This window comes from Excalfactoria chinensis, chromosome 14 (assembly GCF_039878825.1).
Source record: "Excalfactoria chinensis isolate bCotChi1 chromosome 14, bCotChi1.hap2, whole genome shotgun sequence".
Taxonomy (NCBI): domain Eukaryota; kingdom Metazoa; phylum Chordata; class Aves; order Galliformes; family Phasianidae; genus Excalfactoria; species Excalfactoria chinensis.
The window spans coordinates 9,189,612-9,214,249 of NC_092838.1; the positions used below are offsets into that span (position 1 = coordinate 9,189,612).

Here is a 24,638-nt window from a genome sequence, read left to right on the forward strand (position 1 = left end):
GGTGCAGGGAAGTATCCAAAACCCCACTTTCATTTCCCTGTACTTAGAACAGCTTAGGGAAGTCCCGTCTGCAAAGTGCTTATAAATGGCTGCCTTGGGTTTGTTTCACAGGCATTCACTGGTAATTTAAGGAAAGCATTAAAGAATGAAGTGACTTCAAGTACAAAGTAAAATATGATGTTTCTTTAAAAGCAATACACTTAAGCTCGTTATGAAGGCATACGTTAAAAAGTGTCACAAACGCTTCCCTTTCATGACTAATGTAGTATTGATCGAGTCAGCAGAGTTAACTGACTGATCAATAGCAGCACTGATATTGGCCACCCAGACAGTTTTATGTCCCGTGTTCAGAAACAATGAGTATCTATGCAGGGATCTCCATATCAAAAGTAGTAAATAGCTCATGGGCTGTCTGTAGTTTTATGTTTTTGTGTTAGAAAGAGTCCTGGCTGCAGACTGATGGTGCTGGTGTGAGAGGAGGCCAGGCTGGCCAGCCGGCCATTTTAGTCTGCCCTTGTGTTTGTGGCTGCACAGGGCTTTGTTGATAGGAATGGCATGGAAGTTTGGGGCACGGAGCAAGGGGAACTTCACATAAAAATAAACAAAAATCTTGCTTTCATGGGGAGAGCAGCCCTTGCCATGGACAGCTGGCATCTTTGGGCTGCTGGGGTGGGAAGCAAGAGCAGGCGGGTGGGCTGCGAGTTGCTGCCTTTGTCTCTCCCAGTACGTCCGAGCTGTGCCAGCACCATTGTCCTGGTGGAAGTAAATTACATCTCCAAAAGGAGTTTGCATGAACGTTCCCTCAGGCAGCGAAAGTAGAAACAATAACTACTTTATTCCTAACTTGAAACTTTCTTTTCTCAAACTGGGTGCCTTCATATAAAGGAATGTAATTTGGAATGTTGTTGCAGAGCTGCTTAATGATTTCTTATTTAATTCCTTACAGCGTTCTCATCCTCTTCCCTAAATGGCTTTATCGTGTTATAAAATATTGTAGCATTACTCTTTCCGTGCTGTAAAATGGAGTGATCTCCCAGTGAGGAAGTGAGCTTCATGCTGGGATGTTTTCTGCTGGTCCCGACCTACTGACAGCACCAGAGCAGCAGCCACCAGTGCCCTGCAGGTCAATAGGAGCGGGAGCACTGCGGCTGGTTCTGCTGCTGGCCTTGGCACTGTGTGTGCTGGAGGTTTGTCTGGATTGCCGCCCAACTTTAAGCAAGTCCAGCTGACATGTTTAAAGTTGGATTAGTCTGGTTAGATTACTTGCTGCTATTTATGGTTCCAGACTTAAATACTCACTCGGCTGCCCTGTTCGGTTGGTTGAAATAGTGTGATAGGGAAGATTGGTGTGAGAAGAGAAGGTGAAATCAGTATAGAATGTTTGTGAAGCTGAGGTGTGTGAGCTTCAGAGAAACTCATGTAAGGTTTGGGTGCAGAGAATATTAACAAAGGTTTTAGGAAAAGAGGCTGTTCTGTCAGCAAGTGTTTTCTGCGAGTGAGCAATGAGACCTTTTTGTGATGGCTTTTTCCATCTCCCGAACTGATAAAAACGTTACTGTGAGAAGGACCGGGTTCTGCAATATCATTGAAAGCTTTTATCTGTATTAGTGCTTTGATAATTTGCATTTGGGAACCAAACACTGATGCTGATTTATGGTCCCAAAGTGAAACAAAGCTGTAGTGCCACGATCTGGAAATGGTTTGTTCTTTCCTGTACTGCAAGTTGCTTTGGGTGGGCGAACGTGTCAGGGAGATGTGAAGTCTCAGGATACTTGCTGACAGCCACTGTGACATTTCTCCTGCTGTGACCTGTGCAGGCATTAGGGTACGTGCTGAGGTCTCGAGTGTAGCCCTTGCCAACAGCAGGGCATCGATGGGGAGAGCAGCAATACAGCTGACCAACTCCCTGCAGTTTTACCTCGATACCATCTCCCCTTCTTTAGCCAGCACATTAGAAAGCCTGCAGTTAGCCATGCAGCTGCTTAATGCAAGCACTCATGTTACTGCTGGTAGTGGGGAAGTTGTGCTGCTTTCAGATAATGATGTTTCAGATGCTTACGGATGAGTTCCTGCAGGCACTGCTGCAATAACTTAAGATGTTATCTCCTTGCTCGTCTGCTGACCGCCCCTTTGCCAGGAATTTGTCACTCACTGCAGGGAACTGGTGGAGGAAAACCCGAAGATGAATTATGAGCACATCTGTGCAACTTCAGCTGCTGAAATTGAGTCTTTATCAAGAATTTAAGCTGAAGGGCTGGACTTTGAAAAGCTGGGGTTTGAGCATGTGTTGTCTTCTGTTGGGAGGAGCTGAGCTTGGAAGAGAAAAGAAGAAGAAAGAGAGAGACGGTGATTTCCTAAACCCCGCAGCAAGGTTCGCTGTAGGTGTTTATTGGTATGTATCCATTTGTAAAAGATGTATCTAAATATTTACGTGACAGCAGGAGAAACCTGCCTGTTGGTTGGCTAAAGATGAGCCAGTGCTTGGTCACAGGTTAACATGTTACACTGCTTATAAACTTTGTTTCATATCTCTTGGAAAGGAAAGCTTGCAGTTTTTGAAGGGGATTCCTGGGTGTGTTCCTCTCCTATTTCCATCTGTCATCCTGGTGGAAGTCATGCAATGCAATAAGAGGACAGTGGGAAAGCGTTGGGAGTTTTTCTTTCAAATATTCTCTTATGGACTGGGATCTACATTGGGAATATTTGGGGATCCTGGAGCTGGGTGATAAATGTGATGACGCTCTAGTTGAATTGGCAGAATAAGCTCGCATGCTGTTTTAGAAAGAATCTCTCCACAGGGCTGTAATAGCTTGATGCCTTCCTCTTCACTAAGTCATTTTTTGTCAAGTTAAAGGCCAGAATTCAAACTGGCTTGTTGTCAAGGACACTAAGCACAGCAGGCAGAAATCCCCAAGGCTACCCAGTTCACAGTGCAGAGACAGAGCCGGCAGAGCACCGTTCATTTGCTCTCCCCTCCCCCATGAAAAATCCTTTTTTTTTTTTTCTTCTTTTTCAGAATATGGACACTATTATGCATAGTAATAGAATGGAACAGCATGTATTTAAATGGGGAGTTTGTTCATCTGTCCGGGGGTAAAACAATGTTGGATTGTTGGGGAGTTGCAATGCGGTGACTGCGCCACTCGCCCCACCAGCTGTGTGCACCTCCTGCAGCTGCACCTTGCTTCTGTGCACCTCACTCCTCATCCCAAACTGTGCCATTAAGGCTGTAAGAAATGCTGGGGAATCAGGTGTGCCTTACAGCTTTGTTTTATGCTTTGTTTCCTTATTGTCACTTAAGTATACGCTGCTATGTGTTGAAGAAGGAAGGGTGACATTAGTCCACATGACTCACTTCTGGTGTTAGTGACCACTGGGATGCCTCAGGAATGAGTATTCCTGAATTGCCTCTCTAGAGTTCAAGTTTAGCCATGATCGTTATTTCCTTTCAAATAGTAGATGTTTCTTTCCCAGGAGGTTGTGAAGAAGCCCCACATGAAGCTGATTGGATGTCTCTCTTTCAGTGATGCCTTGATGTTTTCTGATCTTGCAGTCATCTTTGCTTCAGCATTAACTACTAGTGCATAATGATATTTGTGAAGAAGCTGCCATTTTTTCCTTCAAGTTGATGGGGTCCGCCTTGGTACATTTTAGTATTTGGAATAAAATAGCATTTTTTAATGAGTGAATTGGAAGGAATAGCATTTTATTTGTCCTTTCCATGTGTTTGCATTTCAGTCTTCCATCAAAATCTGCTTATCTTCTCTAATCATTGGACTACAGTAAAATGCATGTATTCTTATCAGTTCAAAGTTTCCCTTTCTCGTTTACTTTGCAAAATTAAATTAGGGTGTGTTGTAGAAAACTTGTTCTTCTAATTAATCTCCTTAATTTCCAAGATACTCTCTCAGAAGCTCTCCACTGTGATTTTTCTCTTCAAAAGTCAGAACTCCTGTAAGATAGTTGCATTTATTTCAGCTTGAAGACAACTGCTAGCATCGCTCTGATCTCATTTCCTCCAGCCCTGACCGCAGTCCATGTCATGTCCCCAGCGTGGGGTGGAACTCAGTGCCTCGTTCCATGCGCTCAGTGGATGCATCTGTTATAATAAGCATGTTCCATTTTACTGCAGAGCATGAACAAGAAAAACCCAGACTGACAAGGAACTGAGTGTATGGATTGTGCTGTGGATTGTTGATTTATTTTTTTCCTTCACAAGTGAACTATTTGGAAAAGCAGAGTTTCAGTCTGATTCAGATTTGCAGTGGTTGATAGACTTCCAATGGACACTTTGTTCTTTATTCTTGCAGCTGATGTGTTTGGGGTTTTCCCATGTATTTTTGTAAGAATGTGGGATCTTGCATTTAAACTCAGAAGCTGAAGGTATAGATGTTGTATTGAACAAGTGTGAGCCTGGCTAATGGACATGTCGTTGTGAAACAAGGCTTCTTGGAACTTCTAACGTGAATGGCAGAGAACCTATCAGATGTGGGAATCTCTGAGCTGAGCAGCTCAGCATAAGGTAGAGGTGTGCTGTCAGCCTTTGAAGGAATAACTTGGACAATATCTTGGGATGATATTGACCTCAATGTTATTATAGCAGCAGAATTATAAGCATTCTCTCAACTTTCTTTAGTGTCTGCAGAGAGGAACGTGTCAAGCTAAGCACTATGATGAGCATGTTATGATCTCGTATGTGTGTAAATACCCTGTTAAGCAACAGATCAGAGGGAACAGAAACGAAACAAAAAGCCTGAAGCGTTGGGGATTTTGAAAATCTGATCTTCTGAAAACCAATTTTTCATCTCAGAATCTTTTTACACAAAGAGGTTTTACACCATAGGGGCTGGCAATGCATTTAACCTATTCCTGAAATACTTTGAGCAAAGAGGACAATATTTCTGTTGGACTCCTCCCATTTTACAGATGAGCACTGAAGCACGTTGTGGTTCAGCTGCAGGAGGATCGGTGGAGCTGGCAGGGAGCAGAGATGTCTGATGCAGTGCAGAGATGTCTGATGCAGTGAGGGCCCACCGTGCACAAAAGGGTGCGACTGCAAACCGTCACGCCTTTGCTCAGCTTGGCGGTTGTGTGATGCAACTGAGGTAAATTTGGCTTTTAAAAGGTGCTCATGATTCGTCACATACTGTAACATTCATCTTAACGGACAGAACGTTAACAGACTTCCCAATCCATATGAATGAGATGCAGCTGTTACAGGCCGATAGCACAGGTGCACAGCTGGCCCTGACTGCTACACAGGGTGCAGAGCATCACAGCTGTGCTGCTGTCACCAGGCCACCTTAGCAGTTCTTTTCCCTGGGCTAGGACAAGACTCAAGCAGACAAAAGGAACGTGTACATGGGTGTTCTGCATGTGTTACGTTCTTCAGTCTAAAATTAAATACCTTCTCAGAATTAGAAAAGTCTGTTTGGTAACAGAATAACTAATGCTCCTGTGTAATCCAACAGCTTGGCTTCAGCTTGGGTGCAAGTGATCTTTTTGTTGTTGTTCAATCACAGAGGTAATTTGACTTGTCTACAAGTAATGTTTTGATAAACTTCAATAGGAATTAGCGAAGCGCCCATCAAATGGGGTTTATAAAAAGTTGCTTGGGAAAATGTGCTGTAAGTAGTCTGCAATTCAAGGCATTTCCTTCGCGGGATGCTTATCAAGTCTGCGTGTGCTACTTCCAAACTGAACTAGGGCATAGATGAGAACTATTTTGGATAGAAGTGGGGAGAAAAGGAAATAAAGCTGAGCTGAAAAATAGTAGCGGTTTTCCTTTTTTATTTTTTAACTATTGCCTCAGGATGTAAATCATACACACGTGCAGAGAGAAAACAGACTTGGAACCAGCAGAAGGAATCAGAGTAATCTGTGATGCTCAAGATGATGCTGGTGGTGTAAACGTGACTGAAATAGTCATCATAGGGCTGGTGGGTAGATATGTTAGAAGCCTTGGGATGAAGTGGCTTTTTTCTCTTAGTCATTAAAGCAAGGAAAACCAAAATGCCCTGCTTGTTCCTGAGGTGGTTCTGTGCTGCAGAGCAGCTGCCAGTTGTTCAGACAGCCGTGCTTCCAGATGCCTCTGTGGAGCTGTAGAGCTTTTCTTTCTTCTTTTATTTAATGATAGCAGCAAAGAATTGTAGCATAGATTAAAAGAGATGAAAAGGACACAGCAAAAATTTCTGTGGGGATTTCTTCTAGATGAGAAGGCTGATGCTGATCTGTTTCCTAAGCGGTTGGTGGATCCTCAGTTCAGCAGTGCAACCTGGCACACCAAGCTGTCCGTGCATTTCAGAGCCAGGGCACTGCTGTCTCCTCCATCAGGCTGATGAATGAAATTAAGGGACAGACTTAAGCCTCTTTTCAGACTGGAAGTGATATAACGAGGCTGCAAAGGGAATCACACCTCTCGCTCTCCTCTAAATAAGTTTAGGTTCTTTATTTGGAGATCTGGAGAGAGTCAGCAGGAGTGGGAGAGCAGCTCTGGGATGGGACAGGAAGGACCTGTGTGTGTCAAAACCACCACCTACCTACAGTAAGTTTATCTTCATTCATTTATCTCATAATTGAACAACCAGAGTTGTTCTCCCAGCATTGTCTCTTTTGGTTTTCTTTGTTTCTTCGAGCTTGATATTCTCTGTGAGAAACATCCAGATGACTTTATCGATCACTTGTAATAACCCCTTGCATACTTTTGTTTTGACTTAAGGGTTTTGCTTTGCTTTTTAACCCAGATGAAATTGTGTGTTAATTCCTTGCACAGGGATCCATCTGCGTCCTGTGAGCGTGTTGCTTGCAGCATCAGACAATGCATCAACCTCCTACTGGCATTTTTTAATTAAAAGTACAGCGCTATCACTTCAAATTAATGCCACGTAGTTTATTTTAGCGAGGAAGAGAAATGTTGTTTATGGGTTTTTCTTATGAAAGTTGTTTATTAAATCTTGCTCTCCTTTGTTTCTCCCTAGCAGTTTGTCATTCAGCGCCTGGACAGTATCAGATTCCTGGTGTGTGAGTTGTGTTAGTGATATGAATGGAAATAAAGGTTTGCATTTAATATCTTGACTCCTTGATAAATAGAAACCGCCTTCTTAATAAAAAAAGAAAGTTCTACAGCTTCTGTAAACCAAGTGTCAGCCTGTCTCCCACTGCACTCCCTGTGCTGAGTCCATCGCGAAGAAATAGGTATTTCTAGGAGCTTCTGTGTTATGAACTGTGAAGAGATGGCTTTTGTAATGCTGTTCAGTGAAATTGCTAGGCCCTGTTATACTAAATTACTGTGAGAGCCAGCCCTAGTGAGAGTGTTCCTCACAGAGCATTTCATTTTATGTAGAGTGTTAGCACTGCTAACCATCCATGCGAAATGTAATGTATTGAACCTATTTAATCAATTTAAAATGGAGAGCAAACTTGGTAGGCTTTGACAGAACCGACTGTCTCTACGTGTTGTTTTTCTAAGTATTACATTTTAGACTTTGGTTGTGTTTATGTAGTGGTTTGAGAAGAACGTTTTGTTCAGGAGAACTTCATGTTTTATTAGTATGTGATCCAGCAGCCGAGTGTTGTCACTGGAGGAGAGTCATGTCGGGGTATGAAAGGCATACATGAAGGCTGGATAGGAAGAAGCATGACACCTTTTCCATCTTACTTTCGTAAGACCTTTGATTGAGGTATCTCAGCAGCAATGGTTTATCTTTTATAGATGTAATGGATGCCAGTGTTTTGTACAAGGCAAATCGCGGCCGTGTTGCAGGCAAAGTGATGAAAGCATAGCGCTGAGAAAATGGTAAACATCCTGGTCAGAGTCGTGCAGTGAAGCCTTTTCATCACAATCACAGCCTGCAGATTCAGGTTGGGATTAGCAAGGGAGTTTCCTTTATTGGATAGTTTAAAAGGTATTCTTTAAAAATTGCTGGAGGGTTTCCATATACATTGCTGTTAAGCCACTGTTGAGAAACTGATTTTGCAAAGCTTTTCTTTTTCATTTAAAGACGCCTTTGCTAGAACTCTATGTGCACGCTGTATGCTATCTGTTTTCATTCTAAACTCTATTTTTATTTTGCTCTCTGAAGCTAGTCTGTAACTAAAACATTCCTCGCATCTTTTGGCAGCAGATTTAGTCAAGGACATTTGTCATCCTGCTCTCAAGGCGCTGGTTCCGGCCTTTCTCCAAGCCTCTCCAAAGCAAATTTCCTTCAGCAGTGGGTATGGTGACGATGGGGGAAGTTACTGCATGCAATCCTAAGGCTTACTGCTCCTGCTCTCTTCTTGTTGTCATGTGCTACCATGGCTTAATCTGAAAACAAATGTGAAATATTTAACATAGCTAGATGGTACAAGATAAGGCTTGGATTCGTTCTGTGTCTGTGCTGTTAGTTATGCTTGAGCTCCCAGCTCACCACTCGGTCATTAGCAAAATAATATGGATAAATGTCGTATGGCCACAAAGGGATCAGGCTGTCTCAGTGTGTTCAGAGGGAAGAGCCTTCCCTCCGCACCTCCCAGCTAAATCAAAGGATATTTGCTGTTGTGGATTGCTTTTTCTTACTCGCCCTACCTCGGCCATGGATTTGCCCCAGCCAGGCTGTTTGTTTTGCTGTTCATCCCTGGTGACTGTCAGTGGTGCTGGGCTGAATAAACAGAGACTATTGATCAAATTTGAAGTCATTAACTTGGCAGTTTAAATAGATTCTGTCCTATATAATTAGAACAAGGGAGCAACACATAGGCTGATACGGCTTTATTCTGAATAAAAGCCTTCTTGTCATGAAATCTTGTTTGGTGCTATTCAGTTTTGCGCCTCCCATGGCTCACACAAGAATTACACATTCTGTTTAAAATACCAAAAATGAAGAAGTTCTCTTTGCTTGTGCAAGAGAGGGATGATATTGATACAATGTGGATCTGCTGAACTTTGATACTCATTGGAAATGCCGTTTGGCTGAAGGGCTCACTAATATGCCACGTGAAGTTATTGATTAACCACATCCAGCTTGACCATCTCTTGGGGCAAACAGGGGTGTTGGGGGACTGGGTACCAGCATCACCAGCTCTGGCTGTGAGCATTACCCGAGCTCAGAAGCAGCAAAATGTGATTGTCCATCTTGCTGCTGCTCAGCTGAGCAAAACGCCCGCCTGCTAGCTCTGAGTGTTTATACTCAAACACAACGGGTGATTAATTATTTTTGAAGGAAGACGTTTCCTTCTAATGGCTGCTGATTTGTGATGTGTCTGTCAGCCTTCTAAATCAGTTTAACATTTTCAGTGCTGTTCAGCATAGCAGTAAGACACAGAGCGTTTTGCTAGATGTGTATTGGACTCAGTGCTGATCTTCTAAGGCTGGTGTGAGCATGATGGAATTCAAACACTTGCACCATGTGCCTGCACACAGCCCAGCACTCCACGTCATGCTGCTGCCCGTCCCTGGAGAGCAGGCAACCCCAGTAGCCAGGTGTGTGCTTACTGACCCACATTTCCTCAGGCAGAGTGCAGTCACGTGCCTGCTGGCATCGGGAAGCACCTCGCCTAGAGATCAGATAAGAACCGAGGGAGTTTGGTTCATCCAGCCAAAGCACTTGTAGGGTGACTAATAGGTGGTTAGGTAGGTTTGGAAAGTGCATGAGTGCTTCCTATGGACAGAGCTGACTGCAGAACAGCAGCACAAAAATTCTCCTATACGTTGTTCTCATCTCCTATTATAATTTCTGGGTCTGACCGATTGTTAAATCAGATCCTTGTATTTTTTCTGCATAGAAAATCTTTTATAATAATTTCTAGGCAAGTGCATTACAATCCAAGGATGTTTTTCCTGCAATGTACAGATGTGTCATACAGAACAAAACAGTGATTCTATATTAGGGTTAATAGAGCAAAAGTAGGTGAATGAATGAAAATTCAGCTTCAACAAGCTATTTATATCTCTGTAATTACAGTCTTTTTATGGAACAAGCCTGACTTCTGTCCCATCCTCTTCCTTTCCCTCTCTTCCACAGCTTCCTTATTGCTGTCCTCCCTCCCTCCCCACGCAGCTGATGGTGCAGCCGCTGTCACCTCCTGCTGTCTGTCCTCATGCAGCCCGATCCCCTGCTCAGCTCTGGGTGCTGGTGCCCTCTGCCAGCTGGGGCAGGCACAGCCGTGGCTCTCGGACTTGCTATGCTTTTGCAATTGTAAACAAGAAAGGTTGAAGCTGTGCTCTCTAAACATGATAAAATGCAGAAAGACAGTAAAGAGCACTTTGTGTAGCATCTCGGGCGGATGTTGAAAGGGATTATAACAGACTGGATAATTGAGGCAAATAAGATTTTAGAATTCACTTTTTCCAGGAGTTGATACCAATATCCTAAAACAGCCGGTGTGCTTGCTTCAAAATCAGAAGCAATGCCAGGAATTTAACTAGAGCAAACAAAAGGTTTCTTTCCTTTTCCTGCATTTAAACTTTGCACCTTTATTTTCACTTGTGTTTAAGTTACAGGGTTATTTTTCCTTTCTTGTAACTAAGTGCTTAAATAATCAGCTTCAATTAATTGGGAATTTTACCTGAACATTTGATAACGTTTTCCTGGGTTTTTGCTTGTGCCTCTTTAATCCTGTGAGGCTTGATGGATGTGATTTGAATGTGAGCTGTTAATGAAAGCAAAGAGAGAGGCTGGGAGGTGATTTCCTGCATGTGGCTCAGCTGTGTGCAGCGGAACAGGCCAGGAGGGCATTGCGTGGGGCTCATGGGATGCCTGCTTCATTCACGGCACACACTGTGAGTTGTGTGTAACAAATCAAAGCGCTCACTTCATTTTTCTGGTGTAGGTTTCCTACAGCAAAGTACCAAGTAGTATTTTGAACTAACCTGATGTGTTTTTTTGTAGTAATAGCTTTTCTCAATGGAGTGCTTTAAAACAAATGTGCTTTAAAACTTCAGTGCTCTATACTGTTTGGTTTGTATCGACAGCATTTGAAACCAGCAAAAGAACTGTGGTTAGAACTGCTTGCTATGCATGTACAAGAACTGGTAATGAGATCATCATCAAAGAGAGAAGTCAGTAGAATGCTTGAATTCTATCTTGGGCAAATCCCACAAGCTTTTTTTCCTACAAGATACAAGGATGGTTTATAACCCAGTACTGAGGTCCAGGTTAGGATCAAAACATCATTTCTCACGGGCCATTAGGCCGTGCCACTTCTTTCAAGCACCAGCTCCATCTTGATGATCCACATGCTTGCTATCCTCAGGTTGATAACTGCAGCCTGGGGAGCCATGGGAAGAAAGAAGTTCTTCTGAATGAGTTCCATCTGGTTCAATTTTTGGCTATCCCTTTGCTAAGTAGCCCAGAACAAAATGAACTCGTTGCTCATAGCCTTTGCACGCTGTTAACTCTTCAGTGAATATTGATTTTCAGCGTCCTGGTTTTAAATCCAAGCTTGCTCTTGGGTCTGTTCAGAAAGTTCTCCTCCAGCTCATCTGGTTGTTATCATGCTTACCACAAAATGAGCAGCAGATTTACCAATAAGGAAGGTAAAGCTGCAAGGGCATGAAGTGGTTCCTTTGGCAGTGGAGCCTTTAGCTTTGAAAGGCTTTACTTAAGACTTGAGACTTTTTATCTTTCTTTCCAAACATGCCAAAAAGCACTCAGCATACCTCGGTTAAAATATGAGCATGGAAAACAACTACATGTGTTAGAAGTTGGGGACAATTTGTAAGGCGTTTGTTACCTGAGGTATGCGGTTTGAAAGCAGTGAGGCAGTGCAGATGTCTCTCTTGGTATTAATATAAAGAATGCTTTTCATTTCCTTACCAAAAAAAAAAATACTAATGGGATGTAGATGGTTTCTATTGAAAAGTCATCCAATATCCCTCAGAATTTGTTCTGGTAGCAGTTCCTGAAGGTGCAGCGATGCTGGGAGCTGTGCTTGGTTGGTTCTGCTCTTTGCTGAGGATTTCCAGCAACTGCTTGTTGCACGAGTTATTGAAGAAACACAGAATGAGCTTGAGTTTTAGAAAAGCAGCTTAAGCCCACTGCATAGTTTTTCCCAGTGTTTGTTCAGTCGGTATACCAAGCATTATGTCAGCTAAACTGATTTTTCTGCCAACATTCTATACTGGATTCTATACTCTGATGTTTCAGAAGGAATGAAGAAATGTAGATTCATGAATGGTTTAACGATGGTGGACGTGTTTGAGACTTACAGGTTCTACAAATAGCTAGCAACGTTTGTTGTTTCTAATTTTCAGTGCCTTTAAAGACTTTTTTTTCTTGCTATTCATTTTGTTGGCAATTAATGTCAAAGTGTCCTGGATCGCCACAGCAGCTCTCTTACTGGCAGCCTTTCCTCAGCTCCCCATGCAGCATTAGTTCAATATGGATGCAAGCAGTGCTGCTTTGACAGGAGCCCAACTCACAGGTAAAGCTTTAACGCAGGTTTCCATCTGAATTAACTAAAATTGTTCTTGTGATGCATTTGAGCCTATGTGACTAATGGTTTACGTAGTTTACAACTTCCACATGACTTAACACCATTCATTTTTGAAATAACAGTGTTGCTGCTTGCAAGCAATCTACTTAGTGTTTGATGAGGACCAGACGTGAGTTTTGTACTGTTTATTAAAATAAGCTAATTGGAAAATTTGGTTCCTATTGAGTTGATTTTGTACCTTATTTAATTGCTGTAAGATATCAAAAATGCTCAATATTGGCTCTGTCTGCAAAAACAAATCTCAGTTTTCAAATTGAGATTAAGTATGCGTGAAATTGTATTCATTTTTCCTCCCGTAGAATAGTGTTTTATGCTCAAACTGTTATGTTGAAATATTGATGCTGCCTGTGTATGAGGGACTATAAATACCAACCGCTTTTTGGAAACAGAAAACATGTTTTAGGTTTGGGGTTTGGTGTTTCTATTGAAATGGCACGTGGCTGTAGACCCCCAGTACTGTGCTTCCTGCTGACACAGGTTCTGCTGTGGAAGGGCAGACTTTTTTCTTCCTCCTGAACTGCAGGAAGATAGTTTGAAGCAGGGCAGCGTATGGGCAAGGAGCTGAAGGGGATGCTGGGCTAGAAAATACAGCCATCGTTGTACCCCGTAGCCTTGGGTGTCATGGTTGACCCAGGTTTGTTGTATATCATTATTCCAAAAATGTTTTGCAGCGTGGACAGAACCCCAAGGCTGGGTTTGTTTTCCTTGGTATGGCTGCCTGGTCCCTTGGCTGGTTTTAGACACACAGTAAACGTCATCAAAAATATTACTTCTGCTTTTGGTCTTTTGTTTCGTGTTTTTCCCTTCTTGATAAAGCAGCAAAGAGAAGTTGTGCTGCTTTTCCTATTGGAGTTAGGAAATGAGTGTGTCTTGTAAAAACTCCAAGTCCATTAAATTGGATGGTGTTTTGTGGGAGGAAAAAAAGCTGCTAATCGTATATAAACGTAGTTGTAACTGGAGTCTCACAAACTGCTTAGAAAAAATATACTTGTGCTAATGGTGTGGGTAACCCCACAGAGAATATCTGGGAAGAGGGGGATCTAAATTTCTGTGTTTTATAGTGCACAGGATGCTTATTGGAAAAGACTTTTATGTACTGAATTAGTAAGCAAGTGATCAACTGCAAGGGAGAGTCTTTGCAAGCTTCTGTTTGATAATGAAAATATAGTGTTTAACACTTCATACGTTTAGCTTGGGAAAGTGGAGATCAGAGAAATTAAATTTAACACACCTAAATTAAATGATGGCTTAGCAGCAGACTGTGCTGCAAAGGGCTCTCATTCACATGAAGGAGTGTCAACCAGTTAGAAGGTAATTTCTGCCCAGGCAGTAGTGAAAACCAGTGTAGTTTAGGAATCATTTCTAGAGTGTTTGGTTGTTGGTTTTTCTCTTGTATTTGATTCATAATTCGCTGCTGTTCACCCGGTGCTTTCCAGAGGAACAATTCTGTATTTGTGAAGACTTGGCCAGCCTTTCTGGGACGGACCTCTTGTTTACAGAGGGCAGGGGACCAGGACTGCTTTGAGCTTGGTCCTCAGCTCCACCTGTTGTGAGCAGCATTGGTTGAGTGTTCAGTCCTCTTAGGTACTTGCGTGGCGCTGAAAAAGGTGCTTTGAAAACTCCAAGTGTTAAAAGTGCAAAATATTTTTGGCCATCTTAGTAAAATTCAGTTTGGAATCTGAGTTATGAGTGCATGTGGGTGGAGGAACATGTTTTTCATGCTTTAGGAATTTTTTTCCAGATGCTTTTTCAGCACTTGGGTAACTATAAAAGTGAAGTATTAAGACCTCAGCACAGTTTTTATTTAAATGTAATTTAAGAAAATGGAGCCACATAGCTTTGTGGCAAGCTTTCAACTTCAGAGCAGTGATCTTGCACAATACATGGTGGTGTCTGTTTCAAAATGTGAGCACAAGTATGTGCAAGCCATGCAGATAAGCCTGTCTTGATAAATACTCTTTGCCTGAAAACAGACATTATTCAAGTACGTGTGGTTGGGGACACGAGATGTGGAAGGGAAGAAATGCAGAACTGTGTTGTTCCCAATGACTACAGCTTGCACAATCGAGTGTGGAGTAAATGTAAAATGCTGATTTGTGGTTCCAGTAGGAATTTTGTCATTTGGATTGTTTTAGTTAGCTGTCAGCTAGGAGACAGAACAGTATTCTGATCTCGGGGCAAATTCAATGCTATTTTAACAAGAATTTTTTGTTCTTTCCAGGTACTTCTGTTTCTTGCAAGTGTATGCAGAAGTTGATGCTATAGCTGAAGCCTGAGCATATGGGCTGTTTTCAGGGAGCTGGGAGACCATTTGTGGACACTCTAGGAAATCAAAACTTGAGAGTTTGATGAGTCTTGGTGGCAGAGGACTGAGTTTTAAAAACCATGGAGTAGTTATATACAACTTAATGTTCTGTTAATGTTTTCTCTGGTTAAAGGGGGATCAATTGAGTGTTTTTTGAGAATGGCTCTCTTTGAGAATGGGTCTTCCACCTGCTGTGAAATGGGGATGGCAGTAGCTAACCTAGCTCTTACCTCCAGTTTGCAAAGAACATGGTTGTGTTCTGAATGTGGTGCTAGATAGTCTGCAAGGAAAAGGTCCCAAGGACATGGAGGGAGGTTGTGCTGCAAGGGCACTTCTTGATGGCAGAATTACTGTGTTCTTCTTGCTCCAGTGTTCCTGGTTGTGTTCCCTACAGCTAAGAAATCATTGTAGGGGCAAGAGAAATGGTTAGCTAAAGGTGCTGAGGTCACTTTGAGAGGTTTGCCCTGAACAACAGCTACAAAAAGGCCCTGGAGCTTTGAGTGAGAGGTGGGAGTTCCATGTAGATGGAATTTGCCCCATTGTACAAGGGCTAAAGAAATTCTTGGGTGGCCTCTGCTTCAGATCTGGGGCTGGGCTGAGGACAGCTGTAACAAACACTGCAGTTGTTGGGGTTACCTGGGTTTTACATCTGAGTAGACCATAGGAAGTTGCATAGAGAATATGAGGAAGTTCTTGGCCTGCACTAGAGGAAGGCATAGCAATCTCATAAGAAAACTGATGTAATAATAGGATTTAATGAAAAATGTAATCTGGGAGTTAGCCTTTGTATCAGGCATTTGTTACAGTGAACAAAGGGCAAAGAAGAGTTAGTATGAGAGATAATTGGATATGCTTATTTCTACTTGTCTAATTTGTGTGCCTTTCTCTGATTCAGCATCGGCATTAATTCAGCTTCCTATTGATCTCTTTTTATTTAATCCCTGTAAAGTTCCCCAGCTAATTCCATAACTCTTAGTGTTTCTCCAAGGTTTGTATCTCAGTTCACCCTCAAACTTGCTTTACTGGTCATGTTGCACGCAGTCGTAGGTCACTGGGAATGTAATGGTGTTTGTTCTTCCGATAGTCCTGCACTGATTTTTTAGTGATTTACTTAATGGAGTGTTAATCAGACCTGCTGCAGTATACATGCAAGATGTGAAGGACCTACAGCCAGTCAGTGCCCAGGAGGACTTCTTCAGTTTGAGTAATGTTTAGGAATCTTGGAGATGAAACTGTTGGGTTTTGTCAACTTGCTGTTGTTTGTGCTGTGAGGACTCTCTCTCATGCATGACATTTTTATGCTTAGGTAGGATGGAAATCTGATTCTTGGCAAAGTGGATACTTTAATGACATGTTAATGGACTCATAAAAATGGCTTTTTCTGGGTGTGTGGTTTTCTGAAGAGCTCTTCAAAGTTGTCTTGTGTTTGCAACTGGCTGCATGAAGCCAAGTTCCAGCCCACGAGGAAAGCATGCCTTGAAAAGAGGCTTTGATTCTCACTGCAGCCTACACAAAAGGGCCACAAAAAGGCTTCATGCATCAAATCCAGCAACTCTTTGAGAACTGAGGTTTTCTAATGAAGCATTGCTTTAATCTGCTAGTTAAGTTTGGTTTCAGCTTCGGTACAGGCAGTCTTCAAATGCTGGGGTGTGATGTGTGGCAGCCCCAGTGTCGGGGGTTTGGGCTGGTTTGTGGTGCGCTGCAGGTCTGGTTGGCACCACGGCACTGAGAGCATTCATGAAGGTCACTCAGTGTACACAGCAGCGGATACATGTGTAAAATTAGTTCTGTACAGGTAATTGGTTTCTCTGGCAGATGTAAGACTCAGTTTGGTTTCTTTTCTGCTTTAAGCACCGCAGGGATTCACTTACTGTAAGGTTAAAGCAGTCTGGATTTATGCATTGCAGTCTGAAGCAGACAGAGGAAGACTAGAAGTATTCTTAAAGCAAACAAGAAAAGGACTAGAATAGAAACCTTGGCCTCTGTGGTGACAGTTTAAGCTTCGATTTGTGAATAAAATGGTATCTTTCAGTTCAGTGATGTGGTTTGCTGCAGAGAAACCACACTTTGACACACTCGCTGCCTTCACATGTCTTTCCTTTTCCATTAAACTTGCTCTTGTACCCTATCAAACAAAAATGGTTGTCAGCCTTAAAAAAACCAAAGCACTTAAAAAACCTTCACGGGTTGCCTAGTAGTAGAAATAAAAACAAACGTTTATCTGCAGCAAAGTCTCATTTAAGGTTATGTGCACAGAAGAAGGGCGATAAGCAGAGTTCTGCTTCAAGGCGCCCTGGGGGGGATGGCTGGTGGCATTTCTGAGCGCTCTCCATACAAATGGTGTAGAAGCATTGGGAAGGGAAGTGATTTCCCATCACAGATCCAGCAAAGGTTTTAACTGTGGGCTGTGGTGCTTTGGGCAGTCAGAGCAGCATGTGGTAAATAGCTGATGCTTGTGCTTTTTCTGTGTGAGCGTGTTTGTTTGTTTGTGGAAGATTTTCTGCACTTGGAGCCCGTGATTTTTCTGTGCAGTCTTCTGCAGGCTTTTACAGGACGAAAGAGACCTAACAACTTGCAGTGCTTGTAATGCTTATGCTACATATCTCCATGATTAAAGATGGTCTGCTCAGAAGTAAATACTAAGTGAAGTCCTTTCTACGTCAGCAGCCTGCTGGCCTTGTGTTTACCTTCTGTCAGAAAGTAAAATGAATATATCCTGGAATCTAGCAGTGCGTTTGCACAAGCACAAATGATTAACCTGGAATATCAAAGGGAAGGCCAGGGATGGCTGAGAGGTTTGTTTGCCCGCATCCCCCAGCACGACCTTCCCCCTTTCCCAAGGAAGATGTGGACGTGCTGCTGGTTGGCCTCATCTCCCAGCCTAACTTGAGTGCTGAGCTGAATGCTGCTGCTGGCTCAGATTGTAGCCACACGTAAAAATCCTTCATTTCAGCAAGGAGGTGCTTACCTTTAACTCAGAGCATGGAGCAAAGTGTGAATTAATGCAGATGCTCCTTTGCATTTGTAAAGACTGGTGTCTACTGAATCTTTGCATGCTGCTGCAAAATTCATCTACCTGAAAACAACGACTGCAGCATAACACTATGCTGAGGGAGTGTTATGTTAAATGTGAGTAAAAGCACTGTCAATGCAGATACAGCAGTGTGGAAGACCTCCCTGCAGACCAGCAGCTATCTTTTGAGTGCAATGGGGAGGAGGAGATTTGTGGCACCTGAGCAGATTTGTAGGTGGCTCTGTTTACATGGGGACATTTAATTGTTCCTCACCCGGGCTCTCCTCCTTCCCAGGAAGGCTGGTCACGCTCTAGAGGCTGCTCGGTGGTAAAGCAACAGCTTTCTGATGCAATGCTCAGCCTGGCTCAGTGCAGGCAGCAGAGCTGTGCCGTGCTTGCCTTCCTACACCTGCTGCAGCTCCTACAGATGATTCACTTATGCCTTGGGAGCGGGTGAACAACCGGGGGCTGGCACAGAGCTGCTCGCCTCCCCCGGGCTGCGCTGAATCCGCAGGGTGAATCCTGACTTTGTCTAAGCCTCGTCCTTTCCTCACCCTCTGCCAAATATGCTTTCACGTTAATGCTGCACCCAGCTGGCTAATTTGGCCTTTGAAATTATCTCAGTAATGTCAGGTGCTTAAAAAAACATTCCCATCCCTTTATAAATATTATAATAGGGATGTAAAGACATTGCTTCAGTGTTCCTTGGGCTCTAAGTATAAAAAGAAGTTCTTGAGTGCTGGGTAGCAATCCGGAGTGCAGCATAAACAAATAGTATGTCAAGCTGGAACAAGTCAGTTGGCTTTCAGAAGGCAGAATGCAAATGACCGAGACAGGAGAATTAATGCCTTTTGTAACTTTGCAACAAATGCGAGCAGATTTCTCCTGCTGATGAGCCATAAGCCTTGTTTGAAAGAAAGGAAAAGCACTTTGCAAAGGCTGGATGCTGGGTTTTGTGCAAAGCTTGAGCAGAGTGGCCAGTTTGCAGATCAGCATCCACCCCTTTCCCTGTGCCTCATCTGTGGACAGCAACCTGCCATGCAGGGGTAACATTAATAAATTGTTAAGCATTTATAGGTAAATCCAGCTGAATTCAGGGCTTTCAGTCTGAGATGGCAGCAGCCAGATCCTAGAACAGTCCCACTGAGGCCTTGTTGGAGGTTCTACATTGAAGAAGCAAATTGGGCACAGCTTTACAGATCAGGGGGGCTGTGTGCCCACTGCTGGCCTGGTTTCATGTCCAAGCATCCCAGTGCTGACTTTTGTCACTTGTTGCTTTACTGGAATTGAGAAATTGATACCTTTGAAGTGATAGGGCACTTGAAAATATTTTTACCTTGGTGAGTTTCATATGCAAATAGTGGAGCAAAGCCAAAGGTCCCTCTCAGGCCACCTGCTCCTAGAGGTTGCTCCATAAAAGTCTGTCTACTAATATTAGCTGTTATGCCAGTGTTCTTACTGGAAAGAATAATGGTTTTTTTCAACCTAAAATTGAGGGTTTCATGGGCTACAACTGGCAAATTGGCAGCCGTGCTCCTCTGCTGTGGGCTGCAAGAAAAAATAAAAAGGGAAAGAATTAACTGAAAAGTATAATTCTTCAGTAACAGCTTTAGAAGCTGTGGCTGCTGGTGAGCTCTAGAAAGCACACCTGAAACGTAGAATAAATGTGATAATTATATAGTCAGACAATATGCAGATTGTTACAGATGGTGTACATGTCCAACGTAAGAACAGATTCTTAGAGTTGGGGATGGAAAGTGGTATGAGTTATTTGATTTTAAAAAGAAAAAGCTCCACCACTCAAGAGAAACTTTCAGATTCATTTTGGTGAGTGCTGGAACATTCCGGTTCTGATTTTACCTCTACTCATTGCCTGCTCTTCTGCTTCTTTTTCCTTGTCGGGATGAGGAAATTAAGCTTTGCCCTCTAGTGCTTCCATAGAGCAGCAGCTGACTGATTCTGCCATCCTGTTCTATTTCAAACCAGACTGCCACAGTCCTGCAGACTTTTCCTTTCTGGTCAGCTGTTAAAATGCCCAAGAGGAGCTTTCCCTAATCATGCAGTTCACCAGTCTCAGAAGCACATAATTTTTAATCCATTCTAGAAATAGTTTCATGTAGTGGCTGCTTTAATTAGTAATAAAATCAAAGGATTTGTGTGTGGGGTTTTTTTTCTGTGGACATCTCTGCTAAGCTGGGATGGCTCTGGTCTGTTGCCTTGACATATGAGGTGAAGCAGTTCTTATTCTGCTAGATGTTTCAGCTGATGGGCCATTGCTGTAGAGTTCCAGTGGAAGTGCAAGAGAAATCTATATTAATACACATCTTCCCTGGGCCCAGCATAGAGCTAGCTTGTGTGAATGCTCCTGGGGCAACTGGAAGTGCAGGGCCAGACAGATAGGAAGCGTCTGTGCCAGGGGGAATGACCACCTTGAGTTCATTCATTCTCCTGCAGAAGGATAGAACTTGGTGGCGAGGAGACTCCCTCAAAGGCTAAGTCTTATAAATACCTTCCTTGGTTCTTGTCTTTGTTTTAGGTTATTTTCATGTTTGGCTCTGTAGTTGCTGTTTCTGGCCTGTTATAGGAACTTAATGGATACCGAGCTACTTGAATTATTGAGGCTGTGCTGAGCAGCCCTTACTAAACAGCAGAATTTAGGCTTGTAGCTGGTAAGAGACCTAATAGAAATGGAGACTGGTACAAGTTTCTTGATCTCATCTTTGTTTGAACCACTCTGTTATTGGGTAGAATCAGAGAGAGGAAAATGATTCTCAGTTGTGGCCCTTGCGAAGGAAAAAATCTTGATGCTTTCTTTTTCCTCAGTATTCTATTGTCTCCTGAATGAAGCTGTGTGATGTTCATCACAAAAGCTTTCTGTGTTGGCGAGGTGTTGAGGCTGTTAGAGCAACACCTCCAAGAACTGCCTGTACTGACGCCATGAAGAGCAGGAGGCTGCACAGTGTCCTATAGGACCTGCTGCAGAGGTCACCTCCAGGAGCCCTGAACCATCCTTGGCCCTAAACCTGCTTAGTCCTCATTGTAAGATGGGCGAAACAACTGCAGCAAAACCTTGTTTAAGCGCATAAGCATGTAGCATAGAAAACAAGATGGCTTTGGCACAAAGAGATATTCACTAAATCTGTACTTTGCAACAACAGAGCAAACAAACAACGTGCATGTTCCGATCACAGATAAAGTAAACGATGCTCATATTAAATATTTGGGTTTCTTTTAAGAATTAAGATCAGGCATTATTGTCAGGGGTGTGATTGCTGTAAGGCTTTATTTGTTCTTAAGATTTCTGAATCTGATATTTTGTTTTGCAGTATTATGTGCCAAGAATCTTGCAAAGAAAGATTTCTTCAGTAAGTATGCCTGAATTTTTTAACTTTCTGCTCTTAATTAACCAGGTTTATCTGTAGATTGTGCTTTAGATTTGTGTCCTGGCTCATTTCTGTGTGTGAATTGTTCTGTGGTTCCATGTGCTTGCAGTAGCATTGCATCATTACACAAACACGCATTGCCCTGAACTGTATTTGGGTGATGCAGGCTCCAGTGTTGGGAAAGACCAAGGATCTCAAATTCTTGTTGAAAGTCTGGCCGTTGAGAATGCAAGCAGGTTGCTACTTACAGTTCTTTCTGTGGGTTACCAGTAATATCCATCTCTTGTAGAAGTGCTTGCAAAACATGCCAGGGATGCAAGTAAAGTATCCCGGAGCTGTGGTTTCAATGTTACGTTAAAGACTGAATAAAAATGCCTACTTACCAGTATGCTTATACCATTTAAGCACTGTTAAATTAAGCATGTTTAACCTGTTTCCTAAATTATTTTACTATTTATGGCAGGTACAAATGTGTAGTGCAGAAGTACCTTGTTCTTTCATTATTTTCTCTATTTTCAGTTTGGGGATAATGGCACCTTTCCTTTCTTGAGAGGACTTCATGATGTCATTATCTAGGAAGAAACAAACCATAAAGTGTTATGTGTAACACCCCCTTTTCCCTTCCACAGGACTTCCTGACCCATTTGCAAAAATAGTTGTTGATGGGTCAGGTCAGTGCCACTCAACTGACACTGTGAAGAACACGTTGGACCCCAAATGGAACCAGCACTATGATCTGTGAGTTGTTCGTTAGGTCATAAGTAAACCTGTTTGTGTATATGTATATCTAGATCTATCTGATAAAGGAAATAGGAGAATTGCTACTGGTGCTTCATTCTGTGTTACCAAGAAGAATCATATTTGCTGAGGAGGACTCATTTTTGCAATAACAAAAAGCTTCCTGCTAATAAAGGGTTGCTTCTGTTGCTTCAAGGTGTTTGAATTTGGACATAGGTGTATTTTAGGTACTGAGCACCTCTGCTTGTACTGAGCTCTACAGGAGGAGTGCAGTTCAGCTTTTACAGCACACTGTCCTGGTAGTGATTCATCGTCTTCAAAATATAAGAACTATAAATTGTAAAAGTTTTCTACCTCAATGAGTTTGACGCTTAGGTTTTAATGAGGTTGTCTGTGGTTAATTTGTGCTGCAGCAATATCAATTTAATGTGCTATGTAAAATCATAGTGCAGTAATTCATTAATAACACCATTCCAGGCTGAAGCACTTCGGTATTTGTAATAGAGGAGCGTGACCAATGTACTGCAGTGTATCAGAATTTATACCTCAGAAGTGCTGGGGAGTAAAGTGGTATTTTTTTTCTAAAATCACTCTTCTGCTATGTATTTTTGTAGGTATGTTGGGAAGACAGATTCCATAACCATCAGTGTATGGAACCATAAAAAAATCCACAAGAAACAGGGAGCTGGCTTCCTGGGGTGTGTCCGACTCCTCTCCAATGCCATCAGCAGGCTAAAAGATACTGGATGTAAGAGCAGCTCCTATCTGGCACAGTCAAGAACCTTCAGTGCCTTGTACCTTGTAGTGAGCAGTGTTCTCTCCCAGCTCCTTGGTGTTTTGTTGATGTTTCTAATTCTTGTTTGCAGACCAGCGTTTGGATCTATGCAAACTAAATCCCACGGATACTGATGCTGTACGAGGCCAAATAGTGGGTAAGAATACTCTTAGTTAAATATTTATCTGCTTAGATAAATACACTATGAGGGCAAATGATGTATTGAAAAAGAAACCCATAGTTACTGTTTCAGAGCCTTTTCTGTGTTGTTTCTTCAGGTTTTAATGGGATTAGGTTACATAACACAAATTGTTTTGTTGTACTTCTGCAAATTAGTTGATTTGCTCTTATTTAATAATGGCAAACAATATTAAAAAGAGGGAGTGCATTTGGCAAGGCTCCAATTGCAGCTCTGGAAGGGTGAATGTTACTGTAAAACTAACTGCTTTTGGACCAAGATGGCAGGCAAACAGAATGTTACCTGGATAAGAGGGACCTAAGGAATTGCTGTTTTAATACATCCTTGATTTTTGACTGTCTGTTTTTTTCCACTTCTGTCAGTGCTAGTTTTGCACTTAACCTATATCACCACATTGCTCTGCCTCCCCCTGCCCTGCCCTGCACCCAAACCTTTCAATAGATGTACATCATTATGTCTAGCAAAATCTAAATTCTCACTGTAATGATGACATCTAGTGGTGAGCAATTTCCTCCCTGCTAACCTTCCCGAATCCTCGTGGGATGCAGATGTGGCACCTGCCTTTTGACATTCACAGAAATAGGCTCAGCTTCAGCTTTGATGATGTGATGCCTCTGATGCCTTTTCACCCTTTTTAAAAAATCAGTGGTGTGTTAGGATTATGGAAGGAGCTGGGGTGAGTGATGTGCTCTCATACGTGCAGTATGGTTTTAGTGTTCCTCAGTGCTTTACGCTGTGTAAATGTGGGTTGTCTGGTTTTTGTTGTTGCTTAGGGAACAGTTATTAACTTGTGTTTGGTTTTTATTTCAGTCAGTTTACAGACACGGGACAGAATAGGCACCGGAGGTTCTGTAGTAGACTGTAGAGGGCTTCTGGAGAATGAAGGGTAAGGATTCCTTTCTTTACAGTTACTTAGAAAACAAGTTCACACGTGGAAAGAATATAATGGCTATTATCTTCTCTGGGAATGCATAACAGGTAGTAAAGCTGTAGCTGAATGCTTCCTCAAAGAAAATCAGCTAAACTGACTAGGACTTGATATTTGTTGTTACCAGTGCCTCTGGCGCTTCTGTTTAGCTAGGAAATTTGGTGTAAGAAAGTGATGTACCTTGGGCTGGAAGTTACTTAAAGTAATGGAGAGAGAGAGAGAGAGGAAAAAAAAAATGAAATCATTATTTCTGCATTCACTTTTGTGATGGAAAATCTTGAAGTTTCTCCATTTTCAGAACGGTTTATGAAGATTCCGGACCAGGGAGGCCACTGAGTTGTTTTATGGAAGAACCAGCACCCTACACAGACACTACAGGGGCTGCAGGTGGAGGCAATTGTCGCTTTGTAGAGTCCCCCAGTCAAGATCAGAGGCTTCAGGCACAGCGACTTCGGACTCCTGAAGTCAGAGGTCATGTCCAGACACCTCAGAACAGACCTCATGGTCACCAGTCTCCTGACCTACCTGAAGGCTATGGTAAGAATTTTCCAGAGCCATTCAGTTTAAGTTTTCAAAAGACTTCAGAGGAAAATTATCCCATTTTACCAAATTGATGTGGTTCACCTGTTAGGACGTGCAGTATCCATGAGCATCTAATGGTTTGCATTTTGGAAAAGGAACTAAGCAGTGGAGCTATAAGTTTGAGATTGTCTAATTAGCAGTTGTCTACTCCAGGATACACTGAGAGGTTGATGGTAAATTAAACATGAGTTTGTGGTATGATGCTGTTACAGAAGATTCACTGCTAATCTTGGCATTGTAT

At 42.5% G+C, this 24,638-nt stretch overlaps 1 protein-coding gene across 2 annotated transcripts in view; it reads left to right on the plus strand.

Moving 5' to 3' along the window:
- Positions 1-24,638, plus strand: part of SMURF1 (SMAD specific E3 ubiquitin protein ligase 1) — a 43,213-nt gene that overhangs the window by 3,675 nt on the left and 14,900 nt on the right. For both annotated transcript variants that reach the window (XM_072349020.1, XM_072349021.1), the window contains exons 2-7: positions 21,119-21,157; positions 21,805-21,913; positions 22,528-22,661; positions 22,780-22,845; positions 23,698-23,773; positions 24,114-24,352. In XM_072349020.1, coding sequence (XP_072205121.1) covers positions 21,119-21,157; positions 21,805-21,913; positions 22,528-22,661; positions 22,780-22,845; positions 23,698-23,773; positions 24,114-24,352 — 663 coding nt within the window. The remainder of the gene's footprint in view (positions 1-21,118; positions 21,158-21,804; positions 21,914-22,527; positions 22,662-22,779; positions 22,846-23,697; positions 23,774-24,113; positions 24,353-24,638) is intronic.